Below are 24,416 nucleotides of genomic sequence, written 5' to 3'. Positions count from 1 at the left end.
TCTCAATAAACAGAATCTACTTTAACATTCACTGTTGCTCTAATGATTTTAACCACCATCACAATGTCATTTAGAGGTGTGGACTTTGGGGATATTTCACGATGTTCCTATGCCAGCAGAAGTTAATAGCAAAATAATTATACTTTGTTACAAAATTACTTCAGATGAGAATAAGCTTTTCTGTCCAGAGAGTCCCCATGAGAAGGTTTTGTAATCTAACCATGACCTGAAAGTCATATTTGTACAATCAAGCCTGTGCTTTGGCCTGCAGACATGGCCTCTGTGCATCCATGAGCCAGTGTGGGCGCAGGGCATATGCTGTGGGTGCCCGCTTTTGAGCGCTGGGTTATTACTGATAATTTAGCCTCATGCTTTTTTCAAGACATTGTTCAAATCCCAAAATTCATCTTTGCAGCAGAATTAGTCCAAGGACTTTGCCTTGAGGCAGCTCAGGCTGTTTGGCTCTGTCCTGCTATGCAAGAAGCAATCTGCCTAATGTTCCTGTAAACTTCCCGAGGTCTAGATGGGGACAGCCATGGAGCAGTGGGCAGGGCAGGGCGTGGGTGCTCCTAAACCCCACTCTGAAGGAATGCTGAGCGAAATTGCAGCACCTCAAAATGAGTTGTAAAGGATTTGGGGAAGTGTAAAACAGAGAGACACCTTCTAAAAGGGTTTGTGTGTAGTAAGATGGTCTGACCAAATCCTCTGATCATCTCAAAGTTTCTGTCTGAAATTCTCCCAGCTGATAGATGGATTTATCTTTGCTCTGCTGGCACATTTGCTCGCCTTTTCCCCGTGGTGTTGGGGCAGGTTCTCTGCCAGCCTGGAGCCCCCCATCCCCTCTTTGTGTGGGAACAGGAGGTGGGAGCAGGGTCCTGGCAACCAGGTCCTGCTGTTTCACCTCAGTGCCTGCTAATTTCCCCGCTGTTAACTCCTCTTCATCACCAGCCCCACCTGTAGCTCTGCCTGTCTCTGACCCCTGCAGCTCCTGAAAGCTCCTGTGTTCTTTTCCTGAATGCCGGTCCTTAATCAGCACTGCCCAAATCCCCGTAATTAGGGGGCTCGGATCCGTGACAAAGGCTCCCTTCTGCCCCTCAGGTGAGCTGCCCCAGAGGCTGGGGCTCCGGGCTGCTCTCCAGGACAATGGCACACAGCAGTGTCCTGCCCAAAGCCAGGCAGGAGAGGTCAGCAGGTGACACACCGAGAGGTGGAAGTAGGTAGTTAGTTTAGAAGGTATTATTTAAACTTAATAAGCTACAATTACATTGCTTGAACAGTAATCCCTTTGTTTCCTTTTGCTTTTTGCTGCCTTTGAGTTTTAGTGGCGGAAGGTTATTTTTTAATCTGTCGTGAGGGTGCTTGTACTTTTTAAAAATAAGATAAAGAGAATTTTTTTCATACTTAAAATGCTTTCATGCAAAGTCTGTTTGCATTTTGTATTTCCCATCTGTGCCTGAACATTAATAAAATTGATTTGAAGGATCCTGATTAAAATGCAGAATCTTCTTTTTCCCTTTATTTTCCTTTTTTCTGAGAGAAGTTGTACAATACCCAAAACCATCTCTGCAGTCCCCTTAGCTGGCCTGGCCTTGGGTGATATTTGTGCTCTCTCTTCCTTCTTAGTTCTGTTGCTGGGGGCAGAACATCATCCCATTATTTCACTCAGCTCTGTTATACCAGTGCTGTAAGTTCTGGGGCAAATAAACTGTTTAAGAAGATGTTTGGATCCAATATGGGTTTCAATAATTCTCTTTTTGTGATTGAAGCCATTTGTGTGTCAAAAGAAGAAGCTCCTACTGGTTTGTGGTTGGATGTGTACCTGCTTTTCCTGTCTGAACACAAGTCCTGCCAATGTTGGGAGCTGTGACCCTTGGTTTAAAGATCTGGCTGTTGTCACATGTCAAACAGGGCTTTTTTCCTTCTGTTTGATGGTTAATTTGTATTTTTTTATTCTTGGCATAGTGTGCTGTATGACCCAGCCCGAGGGCTGCAAGGGGAAGGGCTGGGGATGGGCTCCCAGCTGGCAGCAGTGGGAGCTGCCATTCCCCACAGGCAGCTGCAGAGTGGGATGTGAGATGCTTCTTGCTGAGGGGCAGAGGGGTTTTGCTGACAGGAGAGGTATGGTAGGACTCAGGGAGATTTGCTGAAAGTGAGGCTCTCAGTTGTGTCTTTTCTTCCTGTTACCTGTGAGGTTTTTGACCCCTTTCAGCTCACATCTTACAGGTTTTTGTTGTACCTGCTCTCATTTTCCTCTTCTCATTCACCATTTTCAGCCTGTTAGTTAACCCAGTGTCACCCTGGTGTCCCTGGCAGGCCTGGCTGTCCCCTGCCCCACTCGAGGCAGCAGCTGGACATTGCTGGCAGTGCCACTCTCCCCTCCTGCTCTCCAGGCTCGGTTTCTCCTTCTGCCTTCCCTCTTCTCTCCACCTCAGCCTCTTGCCAGTCAGCTCTCCTGGGTCTGACTGGGAAATTTGGATTTCCTGGGAACAGGCAAACTGAGACTAAGCAACAGTAAACCCTTCTCTCCATCAGTGTCTGCTCTGTGCTTGGTTCTGAACACTCAAGGAAGGGTGGGTAAAAGCCCAAATAACTTCTCTGCATCTACATACCACTGGATGCTGGGCAACTTCAAATTCCTACACATTTGGCTGAGCAGAGTCCTCAATATCCTCCCTAATGGACTAACTTCTTCTATCAGCTTTTTGTAGCGCTCCTTGTCCATTGAAGCTGAAAGCTGAACTAATTAAATGCATAACTAGATTACAGTATCACAGGTGTAGGTGTAGAAGTAGTAATCTATAGAATTAAAATACTCTGCTATGCTATTGCCTCCAGCTCAGAGAGTCAGTAGAGGAGTTCTGCCATCAGGAGTTCTTCAGCCCCTTCAATTAAGCAGTGATTAAAAGAATAAGCAAAATCCTTGGGATCTTAATTTTTGATGGTCAGGGTTGGTGGTTCTTCCTTTTTTTTTCTGCTGAGATCCTGATTTCTGTGTTAAGAGACTTGTTTCCAGTTTTAAATTTGCAGTTAAATAAGTGTATTGATGTTGGCATTTGCCTAATGATGTTTGAAAGTCAATCTACCAAAACACCTCCGTTGTAGCATTTCAATCCCTGTGTGGTAGGGATAAAAAGCAATTTGGGCCCTCAATTGCGAAAGTAAGTTTGAAGAAAAAGTGGCTGAAGCACAAACTTTTTTTCCCCTTTCTTTAAGCGCTGAGATACAAATAGATTTGTGCTTCCTTTGATGCTCTGTTGATGCCGGTAACACGCAGGGGAGTGTGAGGATCCTGCTGCCCTGGCTGTGTGTTGTGTCATGGCTGTGGCAGGTGCCAGCAGCTCGAGTCTCGGCAGGTCAGGACAGCTGGGCTTGTTCAGAGCAAGATCCCCTTTGCACTCACATGCTGTGCTTTGTCCCGACAGGCGCAGTAAGTACAGCAAGGCCAAGCAGGAGGCAGATGAGGAGAAGCACCTGAACCAAGGTAAAAGGCGCTGGTGCTTGTGGGGTTTGGTTTGGGTTGTGAGACATGGCTCATGTTCTGGTGCTCAGGAAATAAGGGATTGCATTCCTCTAGAGGAGAACAAGTTTCTGTTTTCCCTTCCTGCTTCAAAGTTTATTTACTCTAGTAACAGGGACAATAGAAGTGTCTGGGTAAAATGTTTGGAGGGTACAGAGAAGGGTTTATCAAGTTTTTCCATTGTTCCTTGTCATTGAAAGATACCTGTTCTTAGCCACTTGATTTCTAGGCAAGGTTTTTCCCCACAGCACTCTGCTAAAGCAGTTTCTGAATGGGCCAGAGGCAATCCTGCAGGAAAGGCAGTGTGAACTTTGCTGCCTTTTTTCCAGCACTGAATCCTATTGTTACTTCCACGCACCAAACCCAGGACCCGAGCTCAGAATTTCCTGGCTCCCATAGGAAAAAGGGATTTAGTGTTTTAGTCTCACAGGTCCCTGACAGGTTATGCTAGTGATGGCAGTGATTTGTGAAGCTCATTAATTGGCAAAAGCCTCATTCCTTACATCAATAATGGGAAATATTAAATGTTTACACTTTAAAATATTGTACTGGGGGGGAAAAATACTTAAGTCCTTCCTTCCTTATCAGTCATTCCTGGCTTACAGTACATTTTTATTGTACACTCTCTTTGCTGTTGTATATCATTAAGGCTTCAATCTCATATGTTCTGTGTTCAGCAGCATGTAGATCAGTGACTTCAAATAAAACATTTCTGCCTTGCAGGTGTTAGAACATATGTGGATCCTTTTACATATGAGGATCCAAACCAAGCTGTGAGGGAATTTGCCAAAGAAATTGATGCCTCCTGCATAAAGATTGAAAAAGTTATTGGTGTGGGTAAGTGCCAGAACTTTTGCATTCTTTTCCCGTAAATACACTTTTAAATTTGATTTTAGGGAATGTGTGATCCTATGATTTTTTTATGACAGTTCTCCCAAATGTACTGAAATAACAGTTTGACAACACAAGTGCATGCTTCAGGCTCCTGACCATGGATTCTTGTGCCTTTTTCTTCAAGGGGAATTTGGTGAAGTGTGCAGTGGACGTCTCAAAGTGCCAGGAAAAAGAGAGATCTGTGTTGCTATCAAGACTCTAAAGGCTGGTTACACTGATAAACAAAGGAGAGACTTTCTGAGTGAGGCCAGTATCATGGGACAATTTGACCACCCCAATATCATCCACTTGGAAGGTGTAGTTACTAAATGTAAGTAGGTCATTTTCATGACAAGTCCAATTTAGAAGTCACTGAGAAATTAAGTCTGTATGGTGTGCGCTGGCTTTTTTTTTTTCCTTCTTACCCTCTTTCCTGTAAAATGACAGATGGAACAGATCCACTGATAGCTAATAGGAGGAAATCAGTGCAGGACAAGTCATTAATCTTGTTGTCAGCTATAAATGGGTTTACGGTTTCAACTGATATTCTATCTGTAGGCAGCTTGTACAAGATTTTGTACAGGGAATTAATACTGCAGGGGTTGGCTTTTTTTTATCCCTTCTTGCTATGCCAAGCAGGCATCTTTCACATCTTTGCTAGACTGAGATGATTGTTACAGGATAGGCAAAAGCAGATGGTGAGCGAAGAATTCAAAATGATGGGGGAAAAATACCAAAACAAAACTACACAGTCATATGTTTGAAGTACAAAGCACAGATGTAAGGAGCAAGCCTTTGAAACGAAGCAAGCTATTTTAGTGTGAAACTTGCTTATTTGTTTTCTCTGATTTACAGGTGTGCTAATTTCACTCTGCAGAATTTACCTGGATGATTTTTTGTTTGCTTTGTTTGGGGTTTTTTAAGCCTGACTGTGCTTTAGAGAGTGACAGTGCTGGCTGGGTGTTGTCTGTAGGCTAGGGCTACAAATGCAGCTGTGGGACACCAGTGCTTGGGTGTGACCTGACAAGGTGCCACTCCATGGTGCCGGTATTGTCTGTGCCCAGCTGCCCTGGGTAGCATGGTGGCAAAGCCTGGCTCTCATTGCTAATCCTAAAATACTCTTTGGGTCTTGGGGCTCATGCTCAGGGTGGCATAGAAAGCAGGCAGTGATCTTGTGAGCTGCTGTCAGAGTGGACTTTGTGAAGCTCACCTTCTGCAGCCTGAGGAATATGAATGCAGGGTATTAACAGTGGAAGCAATTAAAATTTGAGATGGATGAAAAGTTAAAAAGTAAAATATCACTAGAAGAACAAAGTACCTCTCATAAAAGGTTATCAAAACCATCAGTTCCACTGTAAAACTCTGTCCCTCTTGAATGTCAGTGAGAGCTGATACTTATTCTGCCACTTTTGTTTCTGGAAATCTTACCCCTGCTCATTTGTGTTGCTGTCTCCTGGCCTGCCTTCTCTCAACAGTAGAAAATGGCTCATACAGTGTGTGGCAGTTTGCTTTTAAAGGCAAAGAGCAGTTTGGACTAATTTTGGCCATCCTTTACTGAGAGCCTCGCTCAAAACTAAAATTAACATACTCACCTCTGTTTAAATTTGGAAGGTCTGAGTGTCTCTCTCTGTGATTGTTACAACAAAGGGAATGTGATCAGACCACAGTGTTTGCCTCAGACAGTGATTCTTTTAGCACCTCAGTAAAAGAAAGACAACAGGGGAATCTTTGTGTTGCAATCCCACTGGAAGCCCCTGAGCTGCTGCAGCTCCAGCACTTAAAAATGGCCGTAGGCATTTGCATAATGCAGTTGTCAGTGAATTAAAATGATTGGGAATTTTCACCCAGGGAGGAGGTGGCGGGGTGACCTGGCAGTGCCCCGTTCCTGGCTCCCAGTAAGTGATGCTCCAGCAGCAACACGGCTCCGTTACTGCCAGCTGCACTCCTGGGGAAACAGGGCCACTTAAGAGCACATTTATCTCCATTTCTCCATAGGTTTGCTGAATGCTGTGATAAATGGATGCATTTAATAAACTGAAAATTAAAATGTGAGATAAATAGTGGTATAGATGGGGGTTGAGAGAGGCAGCAAAAAACCATGAATAAATTATTGGCTGCTAGTCAAGTACTTTAATAATTGACTCGCTGATGGTAACTTCTCCCTCGTCTCTCTATCCCCCCTCCCCTGCTAAAGAAGTGTCTGAGTAATGAAATTACATGTTAATGCACTGAAAGAGTCTTCCTTTTTTCCCTTCTACGTTGACATAGTATCTTTTGATTGAAGAAGGTTAATTAATACTCATTTAGCTCTATTTGTTCAGTGGAAGGGTGGTCGTCGCACTTGCAAAGCATAAATGAAACAGTGCCATATGCAGATTTGGTTGAAGTTTTTCCTCTCTCTAGCAAAGAATGCTTTCAAAGGTGAATTAGAGGGAGGATGATGTTTAATCACATCCTTTTACTTAAGGATGTGCTCAGCCAAGGTCACTCAGCCCTTCATCCAGAGCAGTTTGCTTTATGCAATACCATTGCTTCTCTGCAACATTCAGTAATGGCATTTCCCAGGTGTGCTGGCTTGCTTGGGACCAAACCAGTAATAATTTGGATACCAGCAGGGAAGGAAAGTAAAAGCAGGAGTAGTAAAAGGCCTGTAAAGGGTAGGTTGGGACCGGAAAGGTGAAATAAGTAATGATGAGTGAAATAAGTTGTGTACTGCACATAGATGTTGGCCTAAGTGAAATGTGGTAAAATGTTCCTACAGTCAGTCCCTATAGCATATGGTTTTCTAATTAAAAAAAGGTTACTTCAGAACCAGAAATCCCTGACAAATGAAGAGAAAAGAATCTTGGTGAAAGATGCACTGAGGTAGAAACTATTAGGGGAATGTTAAATGCTGCAACATTTCACGGTAGGGTAATTTTTAGAGATGGTTGTTCTGGAGCAGATCCTTGCTGGTGACAGAAGCAAGGAAAAATTAAGTAGTTCTGATACCTCTCATGCCAAGATGCAGTTGAGCTATCTACAGTCTGGGTGACCTGGCCTTTGAAGCCTTCCTTCCCTATGATGTTCCCTTCTTCAGACCTGCTCCAAGAAGTAAAAGCTGAGTTTCTCTGGGACACTATCATTTATTTAGAAAAAAACCTGTAGTTCCTGTAGGTAAAGCATAAGAGAGAAGAAGGTTTGCTATTCCAGACAGCACTGATTGTCAGGTGCTCACCTTAAAGTGCTCATCTTGGGACTGGGCTTTTACCATTCAACGTTTGATGAGTTACTTCTGTACTTCTGCCATTGCTCTTTTGAGATCTTATCAGACCTATTTCTACAAATACCTGTATGTCAAATATCAGTAGGATTTAACTCCATGAAATAATTAGTGTTCCTTGCATGCACCTAAGTGTTCTCAGTTTCAGCACTGTGTGATCTTTATAAAACTCTGAAAGGCAACATCAAGCATTATTTGTTTGTTTTAGGCAGGAGAGTGCCTAGAAAGCACGCCCCTGTCAGTAACATTGCATTTCTCCTCAGGTTGCCCAGCTTGGCCCCTGTTGCAGCATGGGGAGCTGGGTGCTGCTGAGCTCTGTGCCCCCTGTGTGACACTGGGCTCTGAATCATTTTGCCCCTGGCTGACTTCAGGAGGCAAATGGCTTTGGCTCATTTATAAATAACGAGAGAAACACAGAATACAAGTTCAGGACAGTGAAGGTTGAAAGGAACAGCCTGCATTTTTCATTCTTGAATCCAGTTGTCTTGGAATACTTTGTAGCTTCTGGCAGCTTCCAACTTGCCTAAAGCATTGATCTTCCAAAAAAGACAGAAAGACCAAAGCATTCACGAATTCCATTTTCTGCTCTGCAAACAATATGTAATACTAAAGATTTTTGTCAGGTTTGGACAGATCTTTGTTTCTTAGTTCTCAATTATCAATTCACATATTCCTTAGGGAACAGGAGCCACTTTAGTTAAAGACCTTGTCAATGAATCAACCAAAGGGTTAACCTTCCAAATGGGCCCATTAAATGTTTCTGTCCTGTAATATTTCATCTCTTGCTTCCCACAGCTGAGGCATAAGCTTGGTGCATTTCAAATTAAATTAGATTGTGTAAGCCAGGTGTCTTGGCAGTAAAATCATGTGCAAGCCATTTTTATCCCATTAACATTGGTGTTCATCAAGGAATTGTGTTTTTCTTTCTGCACACTCTAGGTAAGCCAGTAATGATCATAACTGAGTACATGGAGAATGGCTCCTTGGATGCCTTCCTCAGGGTAGGTGATTTCTTCAAAAGCTAAGGAGATTTTATACTGGGAAACATCTTTTTCTTTCTCTTTTTCTTTTTCTTACTGAAATTTGCACAGTTTTAAAGAAATTATGTTTGTACTTGGGAAATTCTGTTTTCTGGTGTTGCTTTTATCGAAAACCAGAATTAATATAAAGTGGAAGAATATAAAATAAATTAATTTTTAAAATAGCAGGATTTTAAATAATCCATGTTTAATGTGAACAGTTCTGACTTGCTCCATTTTTGAAAGCATTGCAGTGATGTAGACTCATTAAAATCAGATTCATTGCAAACAGAATACTGCATCACTGAAAGCTGTGACAGAACCTCTGGGTTTTTGCTTTACTGGTGAATTATAGACCCTGGTGAGGGGAGCGAGGAAATAACATTGCATTTTATTGGAGAGAAGATGGGAATCCGCAGCTCTGCTCTTTGCCAATTTCAGCAGTGGCAATAATGTAGCTTTTAGCTTAATGCTCCGTGCTTTTGCTCCTTTCCCCATATGCAGAAGAACGATGGCAGGTTCACAGTCATCCAGCTGGTGGGGATGCTGCGTGGCATTGGCTCGGGGATGAAGTACCTGTCTGACATGAGCTACGTGCACCGCGACCTCGCCGCTCGCAACATCCTGGTCAACAGCAACCTGGTCTGCAAAGTCTCTGACTTCGGCATGTCCCGCGTGCTGGAGGATGACCCTGAGGCAGCTTACACCACACGGGTAAGGAGGGAAGGAAAATGGCCATGTTGTCGTGCCTGCATGTTGGTTTTGTCTGACTGTGTGGGAGGTGTCAGTGGTTTGTTTTAAAATAGTCTCAGTCACAAGTGAAAACCTAAATCACAGCCTAAAAGTAAACATTGGCCCAGGCTCCACAGCTCCTATAAATTGATGTGCTGTAGCTGCTACAGCAGTGGCCACAGCAGTATTTCTTTCTGAGGATGTGACCCATGTATTCCTCTTGTTCCTTCATCATGATGCAGCACGTGACAGGAATCTGGTGCCAGAAATTAGGGCCTAGACTTCTGCTCCTTCTGATATCTACAAACAGGGTTTCCACGTGGCTGCTCATACTCATGTTTGATACAGAAGGTGTAGACACCCCACAAAAAAATTAAAAAGATGCACCCACTTTTGCCCATGACAAACCCAGTCATAAATTTGACCTAATTATTTGGACTGGGAAAAGTGTTAGACCTGCATTCCCATTCTTTGTTTCTTTCTCATTTTATCTATATTTCAGCATCCCACTCTTAGGTAATTTTGCTAAAGCCATTTTAATATGCTGCACAAGGAATAAGGCTAATGCAAGTATTCTGGCCACAAAACAACATCCCAGCCATTACCAGCCTTTGTACCAATACCTCTGATATCAACATGCTCCTAAAGAGAAAAATTTGGTTTATAAAGTCTCCTTTTTTAATTGCTTCTTTTCTTCGTTTTTAAATATCTGCCATTCTCCATCTGTTCTCCCTAGTGCTGAGTTTGTTTGCAGCACTCAGATCTTGCTGTTTAATCCCAACACTCATCCTTCAATGCATTCACAGCTCATTACAGGGAAGGATAGACTCCTGTAACATTAAATGCTGGCCAGCCTTGATTTCTCTCACTCATAAGGGTGGCAAGTGGAAGAAGCAGAAGCAGAGGTTTGAAAATCTGTGTTCAGGGAAATCAGAGTTTAGACAAGCACACAAGAGCAAGACAGAAATAACTGAAAAGCTTCTCTTTGAATTTAGCATGTGAAGATATGGTATTGTTGGCTCTCAGAGTAAACTAGAGAGAGTCAATGACATTTGCTTTACAGTCATTGTCTTCATTTGGTATCAGTAATGAAGGATCAGGGATATTTGGATTAACTCCACTGTGCTCAAGCAGCTAAATATAAAGAGCTTATTGACAATTTTTAGAGTGACAACCATGTATAAACAATGTCAGTGCATCTGTGTCTGAAAGGAGGAATAAAGCTTTTGCATAACCAGAGAGGCTGTGATTGAATGCAATTTTTTAAAGCAACGTTTTTAAAGAAAATGATGTGTTCTGCTCCTGTTAGTAACTCATTAAAGAGAGAGCATCTTGTAGTCACCAAGGCACATATTGCCACAACTTGACTCACAAAGGGCCTGATGCAAGGGCTGAAGCAGCCAGGGGAAGGACCCCTTTTGATTTGCCTTGGCTTGGAACCAGTCCATATTAAACACTTGAGAGATATAGTAGAACAATATACTATTAAGTATGCACACATTGCACTCGCTTATGGATAAAAGCTATCTAGGAGATGGCTGGGAAAAAAACTACCAAAATAAACTTAATCAAAGAAGCATAAAAGCAAATGAAAAAAAAAATCCAAAAACATTTGTTCAGCTTAAGTCATTCCCCAGATGGAACTGCAGGAAACCAAAAGCTCAATTAAAAACACCTTGCATATTAGCATAAACAAAAGGAGAAATCTCTGGCCTGGGATCACTCAGCTAAGGAAAAATCAGATAAACAGGATGGAGTGAGTTCCTTTTTAAACAGTGTAGGACCTCAGTGGCCCAAATCAAATGGCCAAGTGTTTTTATTTGTTTTAAAAAACGTATTATAAGAAGAGGCAGATTTCTCCAGCAGGTATTAAAAGCAGCCTTGTACCCTGGTTTGGTGTTGAACTTGTCCTCCAGGGTCTGGGAGAGCCCAGAGGCTTGCTTGCCTTCTCACATCTCTGGTAGGAGTTGGGCTATTGCCCATGGGAAACACCACTGTATTCATAAATCTTCCCAGTTTATCCTCTCTTTATTTTACCTTTTTAAAAAGCAAAATGTTTATAATGCCATTTTTCTGAAACAGGCCAAACAGGTCAGACAAGCAAGCAAGGAAATAGTAATTAACAGCATGCACTCATTTGTTTTGTCAACTAAATCTCTAATATATACTTTGTAAAACCCCTGGCTTGTTCTCAGGCTTCAGCATAGCCCTGAGCAGATATCTCTTGGAGGGCTGATAAAAATACATTTAACAATTTACTGGTTCTCCTCCTGGTGACTGAAGCAAGCAGATGGGCAGCATTGCCTCCTGGTTGGATCTGACAGTTTTATGGCGAGCAGGAGAGAAAGCGGCTGCGTTTTTCAGAAGGGTTCTGGAGCTGTACACAAAAACCATGTGATTTTTGTACTTTGAATACACAGAACAGTGTCAGCCACACACAGCACTGCATTGGCTCACCAGCCTGTGGTTCTTTCCCTGGTGGCAGGGCGGCAAGATCCCCATCAGGTGGACAGCGCCCGAGGCCATCGCCTACCGCAAGTTCACCTCGGCCAGCGACGTCTGGAGCTACGGCATCGTCATGTGGGAGGTGATGTCCTATGGGGAGAGGCCCTACTGGGACATGTCCAACCAAGATGTGAGTGTCCTGCTGAGCTCCCCCTGCCTGTCCCTCCCCATGCCTTCATCTTGTCCTTAGAAATCTGCTGATGTCTTTCTGTGGCAGTTGCTATGTAGCTATAAGATGGTTATTCCAGGTTTTTAAAAGGACACCATGGTGGTAGACTCCTGTTTTCTGAGGGAACCTCTCTGGAACTAAAGTTCCTCGAGTACTTCAAACTTTATTTAAGCTCACAGAATTAGAGATTCTCAAGTTAGGGTCTATACACAAGGGCTTATTTGGTTTGGTCTTTTAAATGTAAAAAAATAGCAATTATAGAAAAATGGAGGAAAGGGAAACTAATATATGTAAACTGTCAAATCATAATACTGTCAAGAGAAGGAAGATTTGAATGTTCATATTATATCTTGATTTTACTGAATATCTTTGAGAGAAAAACAAATTTGATTTGGCTTCCTATTGGTAGTTAATTCTTGAAGCTCCACTATGCTTATAAGTCTTCCAGGGGATTTTATTTCTTGTAGGATATCTAAATCAACACATAGGAAATCCAGTTCTGATTATCAGTCAGAGCATCTTTGTGACAATGGCATAGCTGCCCCCTGAGGCCATTAAAAAGCAGCTTTTGTAAATGACCATTCTTAAATTATGCATGTCCTGTTTAACCATACCATCTGGACTACTTCAGTGTGATCCAAGAGGGACTGTGCACAATGGCTGCTGTTCCAGAAGAGTATTTAATAATAATGCTAATAAGAGCTTTTGCTAATAGAATTTTTATTAAATGGGAAAAAAAATCCCACTGAAAATGAGGCCTAGATTATCCATAATTCTTTTCCCAGGGGATTTACAAGCAAGTAAAGGAAGAAGAAAATGGTAATCTGAATATACAGCCATGGGAGTGGTTAAAGCACTTTACAAGTCATCTGCTTTCTTCTGTAGAGCTGAACGTTTTCAAAGAGTGTCTAGATGTGGATGGCATTTAATCTAAATGGGAGATATAATTTTAATTTCCTTCTGATGTGAAATGTCTCTTCTGGCACCCAATCTTGCCTTCCTTTTGCTAACAGGAAGTCATCAAGACTTAGCAAGAAAATAAAACACCAGATGTGTCTTGGTTATATCAGGCATGTCTGCACAGCACAGTGGAGCTCCCTGCAACAAACAGCTGCTTTTATTAGAGCTGTTTATGTTAGGCTGGTGTTCACTGAGACTGCACTGCTAGACCATGTTGAAAAGCTGGCTTGAACAAGACAGGGAGAGCCAATATTAATGTCTGTGCACACTCTTACAGAACACAGCATAGACATGCCTTTTTTCTTCCTTAATGATGGCAAGGGCAGTTCCTCTCACAACAAAGCAGGAGGGGATTTCAAATTATACTCAGTGTCTGTTGAATCAAGAGAAATCAAAAGTATCTTCATACTTCCTGGAGGAGTGAGAGCCACTTTATTTGTGGTCACTGAATAGCTGCTAATAATGCAAGCATATCGCTCACCTTGTCCTCCCAGTGGATTTTAGCCACTAATTGGACAAGTCCAGAAGGAGAGAATTTAGTGCAACTCAGTCTCTGAGCACTCCTGATCTCTAGTCTCATGGTGAGTCCTGCCAGCAGTGTCATATTGATTAATTCAGATCTGAAGGCTCCTGGGTCATGTCCCTGTCATGTCAGAATTGAGTTCTGGTTTTGTCCCATTCTCCTGAGAGAGCTAAGAAGCCATTAGAGCCTCTGGAGTGCTTTTTAGAGGGTTTGAAGTGATTTCAGTCTGAGTTTCTCTGGGTTCTGTTAAATATGAAATACCTAAGATGTGTTGGACTTTTGTAAAGCTGCATAAAAGGGTTCCCATCTCTGCATTTCTTGGCTCAGAGCATACAGCAGTGAGGGAACAGGTTCTCTGCAAGGCCTCTCTTGCTGACAGAGATGAGCTAGCCCAGGAGGACAGGGAGAGGGAGTGATCTGTTGTACCTTAAAATTTATGGGGAAAATACAGTCTCAACGTACTGCACCCGAAACTGGCTGATTAATAAAGACTTGCTGTAGAGCTGTTGCTTCTCCAGCCCTCTGTCCAACGAGGCTAGTTGCTTATTTCTAACCAGGGGTCTTCTGTCATCCCTGTATCCCATGTGCTATTTTGTGACAAATTGCCCTGCTGTATCTGATGTCTTCTCTGGGTACACTTTCAGTTTTGAGTTGCTGAGGAGAAATGACAGTTCTGAGACCACCAGCTGTCTGAGTCCGAGTGCAATTTTCCACGTTGTATCGCTTAACTGGGAATTTGTCACTGTAGTCTGGACAGCCCTAGGATAAACCTACTCTGCTGGTGGACTGAGCAGGGTGTGATGTTCTCCAATGTCTCCCTGATTGTGCCGTTTGCAGGTGATCAAGGCCATCGAGGAGGGGTACCGGCTGCCCCCGCCCATGGACTGCCCCATTGCGCTGCACCAGCTGATGCTGGACTGCTGGCAGAAGGAGCGCAGCGACCGGCCCAAGTTCGGCCAGATCGTCAACATGCTGGACAAGCTCATCCGCAACCCCAACAGCCTCAAGAGGACAGGCAGCGAGAGCTCCAGGTCAGCCCTGCTCTGGGACAGACCAGGGGACACAGGGGAGGTGACAGGCAGGGTGCAGGTGGCACAGATGGAGGGCAGGTGGCACACACATGGTGTGCAAGTGACATACATGGTGTGCATGTGGCACATGGGTGCAGGTGACAAGCACGGAGTGCAGGTGACAGGCAGAGTGCAGGTGGCACGCACAGTGCAGGTGGCACACACATGGAGTGCAGGTGGCACACGCGAAGTGCAGGTGGCACCCAGCTCCCAGGGCCAGCCTGCACAGCAGCCGCTGCTCTGCGTGGGTGAGCACAGGGCTCTGCTGGCTCTCTGTGGCCCCCAGGGCACCCAGGCTCAGCCCTGCCAGCAGGAAAAGGGAGTGAGCAGAGCTGTGCTGGATCACACCAATGCTGAGAGAGTTCCCAGCACAGCCTTAAGCACGTCCTGACACAGGCAAGCTCTGCTGAAAAGCCGTTTGTTGCTTCTTTCCCCTTCTTCCCCCAGTGAAAGGGCTGGAGTGGGTAGGGTCACCTCAGTCAGTGCAGCTAACAGGAGTGATGTGGTTTTCTGCAGGAAAAGCACATCATCAAGTTTTATAAACCCTAAGATTTGTGTAGGATTTGCAAATGAGCGTTGCAGCATTACAGCCAACGCCTCGCGGGCATTGGGAAGGTGTGGATTAATTTTTATGTGAATTTGAATTTAATTTTGTGGAAAGCCAGTTTCATGTCTCCACCGATCCCGCATTACATTTGTTTTGTTTGCTAAGCATGGTGTACCTGGTACGTGCAAGAGAAGTGCAGCAGGAAGGAAAACTCCCAGAGTCGTAGGGTGAAACCAAAATAGCTTTGTTGGGACAGATCAGCAGTTTGTGTAAGCTGGTGAAACACTGCTGAAGTAATAGGAGCTTTACTGATCTCTACCAGCTCTGGTCCATTTTTTCCAAATGTCTCTGCTTTGTCAGGTAGATTTGCTTACAGCAAATGTGGGAAAAAAGTTTAAAAGAAACAAGGAAGATAAGAGGAAAATGTTCTTTAGTAGGAGGAAGGTACAAAAATATGCATTAGACAATGCAAAATTAAGTTTCTTGAATCAGTGGGGGAGTAACAGATTCTGTCTCAGCCTCCAGCAGAACAAGATCCTTTTTTTGAGCTTGTATGTCCCTTTGTGGGTCTTGCTTACAATGTATGTCACCAGAAGAGGGATCATTAACCCTGTGAGGCCACTATCACCACCTCTTCCAGATTGCCCTAATCGCACTGGGAACCTGGCAAAAATGTATCCTGCCTCGAGGCTTAAATAATTTACGTGGTGAGAATCACAGTATGATCTGCTGTGCTACTTTGGTTGAAGAATCACAGTATGAACGCCTCCATTTTTGCTTTCTTTTCAATTTACAGGTGGTCTTTGAAAATACATAGGTTTTCCAACAGTTAATAACCTCTTCAAGGTCATTGTCTGTGTATGTAAGCTAACAGCCTATTCAAGGTCATTTCACATTCATGGCTGTTTATAATTTTTTTTTTTGTCTTCAGAGTAGGAATTTCAAATATGCGTATAACATTATTAATATATGACTTTATACATACAGCATAATTATATATAGATCGGTTATCATCATTGGTCTTGTGTTAGATAATGCAGTAAAAGAGTTGAACCAAGTAGTGCCAGAGTGTACTCAATGCCTCAGGCAAGACCTAACCGTGCTTTTGCACACCTAGTCTTTGATGATGTGCATTTTCAAATAAATTGCTAAATGATAATTGTTTTGATTAGATAGATAACACTAATTTATAGTGCTTTAATGAAACTGTGACTTATGATATACATGAAATAGTAAATGCAATATTAATAAGAGAAGAAAATGTTGTAAAAATAATTATTGGCGAAAGTGTGCTAGGCAAAATGAGAAGCACATTCCACGGTGCAAACAAAGATCAAAGCTGGTGTGATTCTCGCCACTCCTGGCACGCACTCGGTCAGGAATGGATTGATTAAAGAGGGGATTAACTCCCTGGTGTCCTGAGTTTGATTGAATGCACTGAGCAGACCTGGCTAGAAACAGGAGTTATCTGAACCTGCCCAGAGTTTTGCCCTCCAAACCAGTCTGGCAGGGTATGAGCTCCCAGTTCTTTGCACATACTTCAGCAGTGTTTCTATAGCTGCTGAGCTAAGTCTGACACATGCAGGGCTGGCAAGGTCTGGCATTGCTGCCCATGAGATACAGACCCAACAGGCCAAATGCCTTCCAGCATTGCCACCTTCTTTGTTTCATGGAGTAAAAGCATTTTCTGTGAGCTTGGTTATTTCTGAGATGGAAATCATAAGCTGTATTGTGGTTCAAATTAGATCTCAAACCAAAAATAGAAACCTCAGGTGAAATTAATTCTTAGCAAAAACTGGCCCATTCCTTTGCATCTTGTTCAGTTTAGATCTGAGTTGATGTGCAGAGTTTCTTTGGGCAGAGCCTCTTGCCCTTGCTTTCCCTCATCATTGAGGTTAATTGTTGCAGAGACCAAACTTGAGTTTGTGGTTTGTGATCCAGCTGACACCATTTCTCTGTCCTTTCACTGTTTGGCATCCAGACCTAGCACAGCCCTGCTGGATCCCAGCTCTCCCGAGTTCTCGGCGGTTGTTTCTGTCAGTGACTGGCTCCAAGCCATGAAAATGGAGCGATACAAGGATAACTTCACAGCTGCTGGCTATACCACCCTAGAGGCTGTGGTGCATATGAACCAGGAGTAAGTACTCAGAGATATAGCAAAAAAACTGGTAAATCTGGATTTAATCAGCCTCTCTTGCTTTGTGCTGCATATCATTACACTCATTAAAGGAATGGAATGCCTTTCATTTGGATGGAGGATAACTTTAAAATGCCTCCACAATGCCTCCACTTATTTAATTAAACATTTCTGTACATCTGCTTTTGCTAATGCTGCTTGTGGTTGACTCTTAATATTTTTCTCTGCATCTCAGCATCTGATCCACCACTCTGAGCCCCTTGTTGTTCTCTTGCCTTCCACAGGGACCTGGCCAGGATTGGGATCACGGCCCTGGCGCACCAGAACAAGATCCTGAGCAGCGTCCAAGCGATGCGCACCCAAATGCAACAGATGCACGGCAGGATGGTTCCCGTCTGAGCCAGCACTGAATAAACTCAAAACTCTTGAAATTAGTTTACCTCATCCATGCACTTTAATTGAAGAACTGCACTTTTTTTACTTCGTCTCCTCGCCCGTGGAAATCACGATCTGCAGCGTTGCTTGATGTACAGATTGCGGAAGCCGAGCGTGTGTGTTGGGAGGGGGCCTCCAGAAATGACGAGCCGTCCTTTGAAACCAGACCTGGAACAAATGGTTTCTTGGAACATGCTTCTCTGTTGATCAATGATATGTAAAATACATGTATCTATATAAATATAAAGTCACATTCAAGTTTTGATGATATGTTTGCTGCCAGATACTGTGCTTAAAAACAACAGCATTACTTTCCTTCTCCCTGTGACCTGTAGGATTACAACCATAGTGTTTTATTTGTGGGTGAAACCACCGTTGTGTATCTTTCACTGGAATGAAGAATCTGCCCTAGGATATTCTTTGCAGACTTGATGCATCACTAACACCTTGCAAAAACCTCAGTGAGAATATCATGTGGCTGATCAGTGCCTGCCAATTAGTGATCTACCCATTTATGGGCTTGAGACGTGAAGTGACCCACCTTGTGGATTACTGGGCCAAACTGGACTTCTGGGGAGGTTCTTGGCTGTTGTGCCATGCTGAAGCCTGCCATTGAAAGGCTTTTGTGACCATCTTGCCAGTAGTCAGCTGTGACAATCGTGGCTGTGGAGCTTTCAGACTTCTTTTCTCTTTCAAGAAACTTACTCCCTTTGCCTCACGGAAGGTCAGTGGAAGTACTGTGTCCAACATATTCATGGTGCTTTATTTTGTAAGCTGTGCTAGGATTTCACCACTGTTGGGGAAAAATAAAAACTGCTGTGGTATGTGTTGTTTGGGGTTCCTAACTGGTTTGTAAGAATCTGTGCTGGTTTCCCAGACTAATTGCTGAGCCTTTCCCATTGTTTGCTCTATTTGATGGCAGTGAAAATTGCACTATCTCAAATTGCTCTCAAGCTGTTGCCTGGTAGGGTGTGCAGACAAGGTGTAGGAGTGTCTTGGGGCTCAGCTCAGTGCTGAAAGCTTGACCTCAATTCACACTGAGAGCCCTTATGCTGTGGTTGGAAAAGCTCAACATGAATGGATGCCACAATGTAAAGTACAAATAGTCATAAAGGCACTGAGAAGAACCAAAGACTTTTCCTACATTCTCATGAACAGCAGTAAAAGCAGTATTTGGGTTGGGTTTTAGAAAGATCTGTTTCAGTTGTGGTGTCAGTGGTTTTATGGGAAAGGGAGCAGATAAAAATGGGATGCAGCCTTGCAGGTTTTGTGCAGTTTGGGTGTCAGGCAGGGTAACAGCTCGTGCACCGTGATCCTGTTGGATCAGTTGTGGGAACCAAGCTCTGCTTTGAAAGCCAGCCCTGTAGGGTGGGTATCTGGGATTATCAGGGCAGCTGTGGGTGTGTGAGTGCCAGGTGCAGACTGCACAGCTGGGGCCTGACACCCCTCTGCAGGTATGGCCAGCAAGAGGGAGCGTGGAAAAGCTGCCCTCTGCCTCCTCCAGGGAATAGATGGGAGTTGGGTGACTGAAAGCATGCCCTGGCTTGCCAGGTGGAGGAGACTGCTATGCAATGTGGTTGTCCTCAGCAGGTCACACAGGATAAATCTTCATCCAGTAAAGCTCTGAACACACTGAGGCTTGAATTTATTTGTCATGAAGCTTTTATTACTCTTTTTGAACAGAGTATGTAAGTTAGATTCTTTAAAGTCCTTCTGAGGACCAAAGTGATGAGATGACCTTAGAAAAAAGATGGGCCACTTATTCTGTGCTGAGCAGGAGGAGGATTTTCATGACATGTCCTTTAGAACTGACATTGCATTTCAGCTGTGCCAGGCGCAATGTCAGAAAGGTGAGATTTATCGTTTAATGGCACTAAGACTGGTTCTTTAGTCTATAATATTTTGGTCCTATTCCACACCTGACAGCAAATTCAGAAATGATTTAGTGGCTTTATAGGTCAAACTTTTTTAATAATTGAGTTTATCCTAAATCCAAAACAGTTCACTCAGTTGGACAAATCACACAGACTGTATTGTCACTCACATCACTTTTTTTGTCACTTTTAACAATAACTTGCTGATTTTAACCACTAACTCTCCCTCACTCTCAACTCTCTCAGAGAACAACTTGTTCTGAATATGAGATGCTAAATTTGGATCCTGTCAAGTCATGACAGCTCAGTATAAACTGTTCTGCAGTATTACTTATAAAAGCTTTTCCATTTCAAGAAATTTAAGATTTCTTTTAAAAAATCTATTTAAACCAGCATGTTTTAATGTCACTTTGCCAGGCAACATAAGAAGTAGTTACTCATCTTAAAGACCTGACATTTGTACTTTCAGCAGGAAAAATTCTTCTGCCTCGCAAGTGCAGAGATACTTGAAGTTTCCTTGCTGTAAATCTGTTGCGTTCTGTTGAGATCATCTTTTTTATCTAAAACCAAAATACACCCAATTTTCTGGCCAGTTTGTTAAATTGCTGTCTCGGAGTCTAGTAGTGGTAATTCAAAACAGTGCAATATTTTCCACACAAAATGGAAAACTGTGTCCCTATAGAATGAAAACTGTGAAGGCAGCTCAGATGCTGGGTTTTCAGCACTGCCACTGGTGGCTGTGTTTCCTGTGAGATAAAATATGGCCAAGGAGGGGCATCCACTGGAATGTGATTTTAGCTTGAAGAGAGCAGATGGAGGGAAAAAAAAGGTGGTCCATGTCAGTATAGATAGAAAGATAGACTGGTTGATTACATATCTGTATGTAAGGTATGCCATGGAAACAAGACTTTGGAATAGTGTGAGGGAAGGGAGAAGGATAGGGAAGGCAAAGGGTTCCCACCCTTTGAGCATTGCCATTTGGGCAGGTTTGGGTGTCTATCTTGGAGCATGTGGTTTAATACATTTAATTTGGGTTCTCTTTTTGTGCAGGGAAATGGATTTTGCTTTCACAGCCTCGTAGCCCGTCCTGTTGATCACATGGACCCTGGAGGAACACAGAGCAGACATGAAGCCTTCTGGACCCACAGTTGCGTCTTCCATCGCACTGATTCTGGAAAACACATGCTGAACAGTCATCAGTCCCTGAAGAGAGTGTGACTTATACTTTCTCTTTTTTTTTTCCTGGGCCACCCACTCCGTTGTTTTTCTCCACTGAGCGATAACTGACTCGTTAAGACTCAGCACCCAGTTGTCACTTGAGGAATGTAGTGTCTCAGAGCCCTGCAGACTTCTGGATTTTGTTTTTCCTCCTCTTCTGCTTTCTCTGCTTACCTTTGGTTTTATTTATATATTTTGTTGTTGTCTCTCCTCATTCCCCTGGCTGTCACCGCTGCATCCCGGACGAATGAAGGTGACAGAGCACTACACATCTTACCATGGACGCCAGGCCAGGTGCCACAGCAAAGAACTGTGAGCTGCCTGTGTACATTGCTGAAGTGACATTTTACACTAAAGGTGCCATTGCAGTGATATAAATATATTTTTTTCCTTGAATGGATAATGGATTATTATCTCCTGCAAAAGGTGCGTACGTGTGCTTGTGTGCGTGTGTCGGCGTGCAAGTCACCTCCTGTGTAGAACTGCCTGTGAACGTGCCCCAAACACCTCTGTCCTGTGAGTCCAGGCTGGTAGCTCATGTCTGAAATGATAGCAAGAACACACACATTAAGAAAGTGTTGAAATTTCTGTATCTGTAAGTGTATTTTTTAGCTGCCACACTAACGTTGTTGAGTAGTTCAGCAGCCTGAAACGGGCAGTTTCAAGTTATTTTTGGAGTAATGGATGCAGGATTTAAAGGGTGCTAAAGGTTCTTGTTAAGTGTTGTTTATTTGTACTAGTGCCCTGCTCATGACCAAGAACAACCAGATTCTCAGTGGCAAGGTGGTGGAGGCAACACCTGCATCTCCATCCACTGGCAATCCTGAACTGAATTCTTACGTAGCCTTTTTTATCTTCAAAAATAGGATTTTAAAGACTTGTTGAATGCTAGCAAATATATGCAGTTCTTCCATTCACAGAAGCACCTTGCTCTGTGTGCAACGTAATAATCAGAACACTTCCCTGGTTCCCAGCACAGACAAGGAACAAAAATGCAACAAGACCTGTAAAGTTAACAGTTAGCAAGAGTTGTGCAGTGTGTCCTGTTCCTTGTGCAGTTGAAGGGCAGTTGAAGAGCAGCAGAAGACAGACACTCCATGGCCCAGGGAGCAGTGCTGCAGTGTGTTGGCACTGCCTAGGAGAGCTTGCAGTGTTTGGGGAACTCACCCTGGTGTGCTGTGGGGCAGCTGGAGAGGAGCTGAGCGCCTGCACCCAGGGACACAGGGCCACAGCAGCGGGCAGGGGACAGGTGCCCATGCTGCCCACGTGGGCCAGGGGCTCTCAGGCACTTGTGGGGCAGCCTGGGCACTCAGCCCTGCCCAGAGCTGTGACCTGGTGGCCTGAGGCTGCTCCTGTTCCCTCTTTCCCCCCTCGCTGACCCTCCGTGGTAATTCCTGCTCTGGAGGAGGAGCAGCAGGGCTGGCAGGGGAGTGAGGGCAGCTGGGCATGGTGGGCACCAGGATGTGCCAGCTGTGCCTGGCAGAGGTGGCCACCACAGAGAGGATGGGCCACCACAGGCTGCTCCAGACACTGCTGCCCTCGGGGACAGGCCAGCTTGTCCCCCACCACGAGTGTGTTCAATTGTCCTGCTCACACACCAATGGTTGATGTTTGTCCGGGTTTCTTGCTGTGCTAATTTTGTGATGGATCTTATGTATTAAAAATATATATGTATAAAATACAAAAAAAAAAAAAAGCTGGTAAGTAACCAGTAAACAGGACTTAAAAAGCAGTATTTTTCTTTTATGTGACATTTTCATAACCAGAAAAAAAAAATCTGAAATACTAATCAGACAAATAAAAAGAGAGTGCATTTATTTTTTTGTATCACTGCAAGTATGTTGGAATATGCAAGGACTGTGTAAATTAGAATGTATGAGGCATATTATAATTTAGTTCATACTGAAAAAATCTAACAGCATTTCTTGGTTCGTGCATTTGAACGATCTCTGGGTTAGATATATAGATTTTTCTATTTTGTTTTAATTTGTAATTTTTTTCTCCCTCCGTGAATTTTAGGTACACATAACTTATGTCATTTATTTATGGTCTTTTATACCTAGTTTGTAAAATTGTAAAATAGCAAACAATGCAAACATTTGCATTTGAAAATAATAAAGTAGTTGCTGTACAAACCTGAAATGGACTATTTTCAATTATTGCATGTTGCTTTTAATTTAGAGTTTATGCAAACAGATACAGATGGAGAATTCAGAGTAACAATCCTGTTGTTTGCCCCAGAGGGGTTTGTTCTCTTCAGCAGATTTCAGATTGCCTTGCTTCTGTCCTGAGCCGTGGTGTTTGTGATGTGGGAGGGGTGCTGCAACCAGGCTGCTTGGAAATAACACCAATGATCCTTCCTTGGAGACCACGTGCTATCCATGGGAAAAATCTACAGGGCCATAATTTTTGCTATTCATGAGTGGAATTGGCTGGGGATGGTGTCCCCCCCTGCTCCCCAGCTGGACCTTGCCTAAGGTCAGGTGTCCTTGGCAGAACTCCTGCAGTTATCCCCGTGTCCTTTGGGCCAGGCTGTCGCCCCTCCTGTGCAGCCATGGCCTTGCTGCTGTTACTGCCCACACTGCTCTGCTCAGGGGCTGCCTTTGCCTGTGCCAGGGGACTTGTGTTGGACACTCAAAAATGCAGAGGAACAGTTTCCATGAGGAGGCTCCCAGCCAGGAACCAAGAGCATGGATGTTGTGCAAAGGATGTATTTAACTACCCAAATTACACATGTGCACCATTCATGGCAGGCAAAGAAACAATGGTGGCTTGTAAGGAAAATTTTCCTTAAGATTTTGAGCTATTTGAGGAAGACTTTGAACCAAACGAATTGGGAATTAATTTGGTTTGTTAATGAATGATTAACAAACCAAATGATTTGTTAATCAAATCCAGTGATATCAGCAGAGCAGCACTGTGCAGTGCTGGTGCCCAAAAGCCCTGCTGCCAGCACTGGGTGGGTGTGATTTAAAAGCAAGTTCACCTCAGTAGCTGGGTGAGGAGGGCAGCCAGCTGGGCACCTCAGAGGTGCCTCTGAGGATTCAGCAGTTGGGTACTGAGGGAGATGTTTCATGGCTGGAGAAACAGATTCCATTTCTCACACACAAAGATGTTTCATTGTGAAATGAAAGAAGAACCTTTAAATCTTTTTTAAGAAACTGCTTTTTCAAAATGTCCATTGAGGTTTCAGCACTTGGGTCCTTCTCCTCCTTTTGCTGATTCTCTGCTCTTTCCCCTTTTAGCTCCCAAATCTAAGAAATCATCCTCTAGAAACTTTTTACTCCAATTCTTTAATTTACTTCCAAGTATATGGATTTTACTGAAAGATTTCCTTGCCAAAAAGACATTTTTTTCTCTCCCTGCTACTCATTCTTCCCACATATTTATACAGTAGCATGAGGGAAGTGAATCTATTTCCACATAAAGCCTATATATTTGCATTTCATTCATGGTGAACATCCCTATCCTTGAGCTGAGCATGGAGTAGTGCAAAAAACAGATGTGGGGCCACTGTAGACACGTCAGGAAAAACAAAATGTTTTCTGACAATTGCAAAGCAAAAAAGAAAAAGG

At 43.5% G+C, this 24,416-nt stretch overlaps 1 protein-coding gene across 1 annotated transcript in view; it reads left to right on the top strand.

Annotated features, from left to right (window-relative positions):
• Positions 1-22,977, top strand: part of EPHA4 (EPH receptor A4) — a 104,627-nt gene extending 81,650 nt beyond the window's left edge. Inside the window, exons 9-18 of the mRNA XM_064721609.1 lie at positions 3,423-3,481; positions 4,241-4,354; positions 4,536-4,721; positions 8,592-8,653; positions 9,176-9,385; positions 11,889-12,038; positions 14,398-14,591; positions 17,159-17,314; positions 17,599-18,473; positions 20,674-22,977. Of these exons, the coding sequence (XP_064577679.1) occupies positions 3,423-3,481; positions 4,241-4,354; positions 4,536-4,721; positions 8,592-8,653; positions 9,176-9,385; positions 11,889-12,038; positions 14,398-14,591; positions 17,159-17,314; positions 17,599-17,713 (1,246 nt within the window). The 3' untranslated portion in view covers positions 17,714-18,473; positions 20,674-22,977. The remainder of the gene's footprint in view (positions 1-3,422; positions 3,482-4,240; positions 4,355-4,535; positions 4,722-8,591; positions 8,654-9,175; positions 9,386-11,888; positions 12,039-14,397; positions 14,592-17,158; positions 17,315-17,598; positions 18,474-20,673) is intronic.
• The last annotated feature ends 1,439 nt before the right edge of the window (positions 22,978-24,416 follow it).

The sequence above is a fragment of the Zonotrichia leucophrys genome, chromosome 9 (genome assembly GCF_028769735.1).
Source record: "Zonotrichia leucophrys gambelii isolate GWCS_2022_RI chromosome 9, RI_Zleu_2.0, whole genome shotgun sequence".
NCBI classification, from domain to species: domain Eukaryota; kingdom Metazoa; phylum Chordata; class Aves; order Passeriformes; family Passerellidae; genus Zonotrichia; species Zonotrichia leucophrys.
The sequence above is the reverse complement of the archived record's forward strand: the minus strand, read 5'-3'. Positions and strand labels throughout refer to the sequence as shown.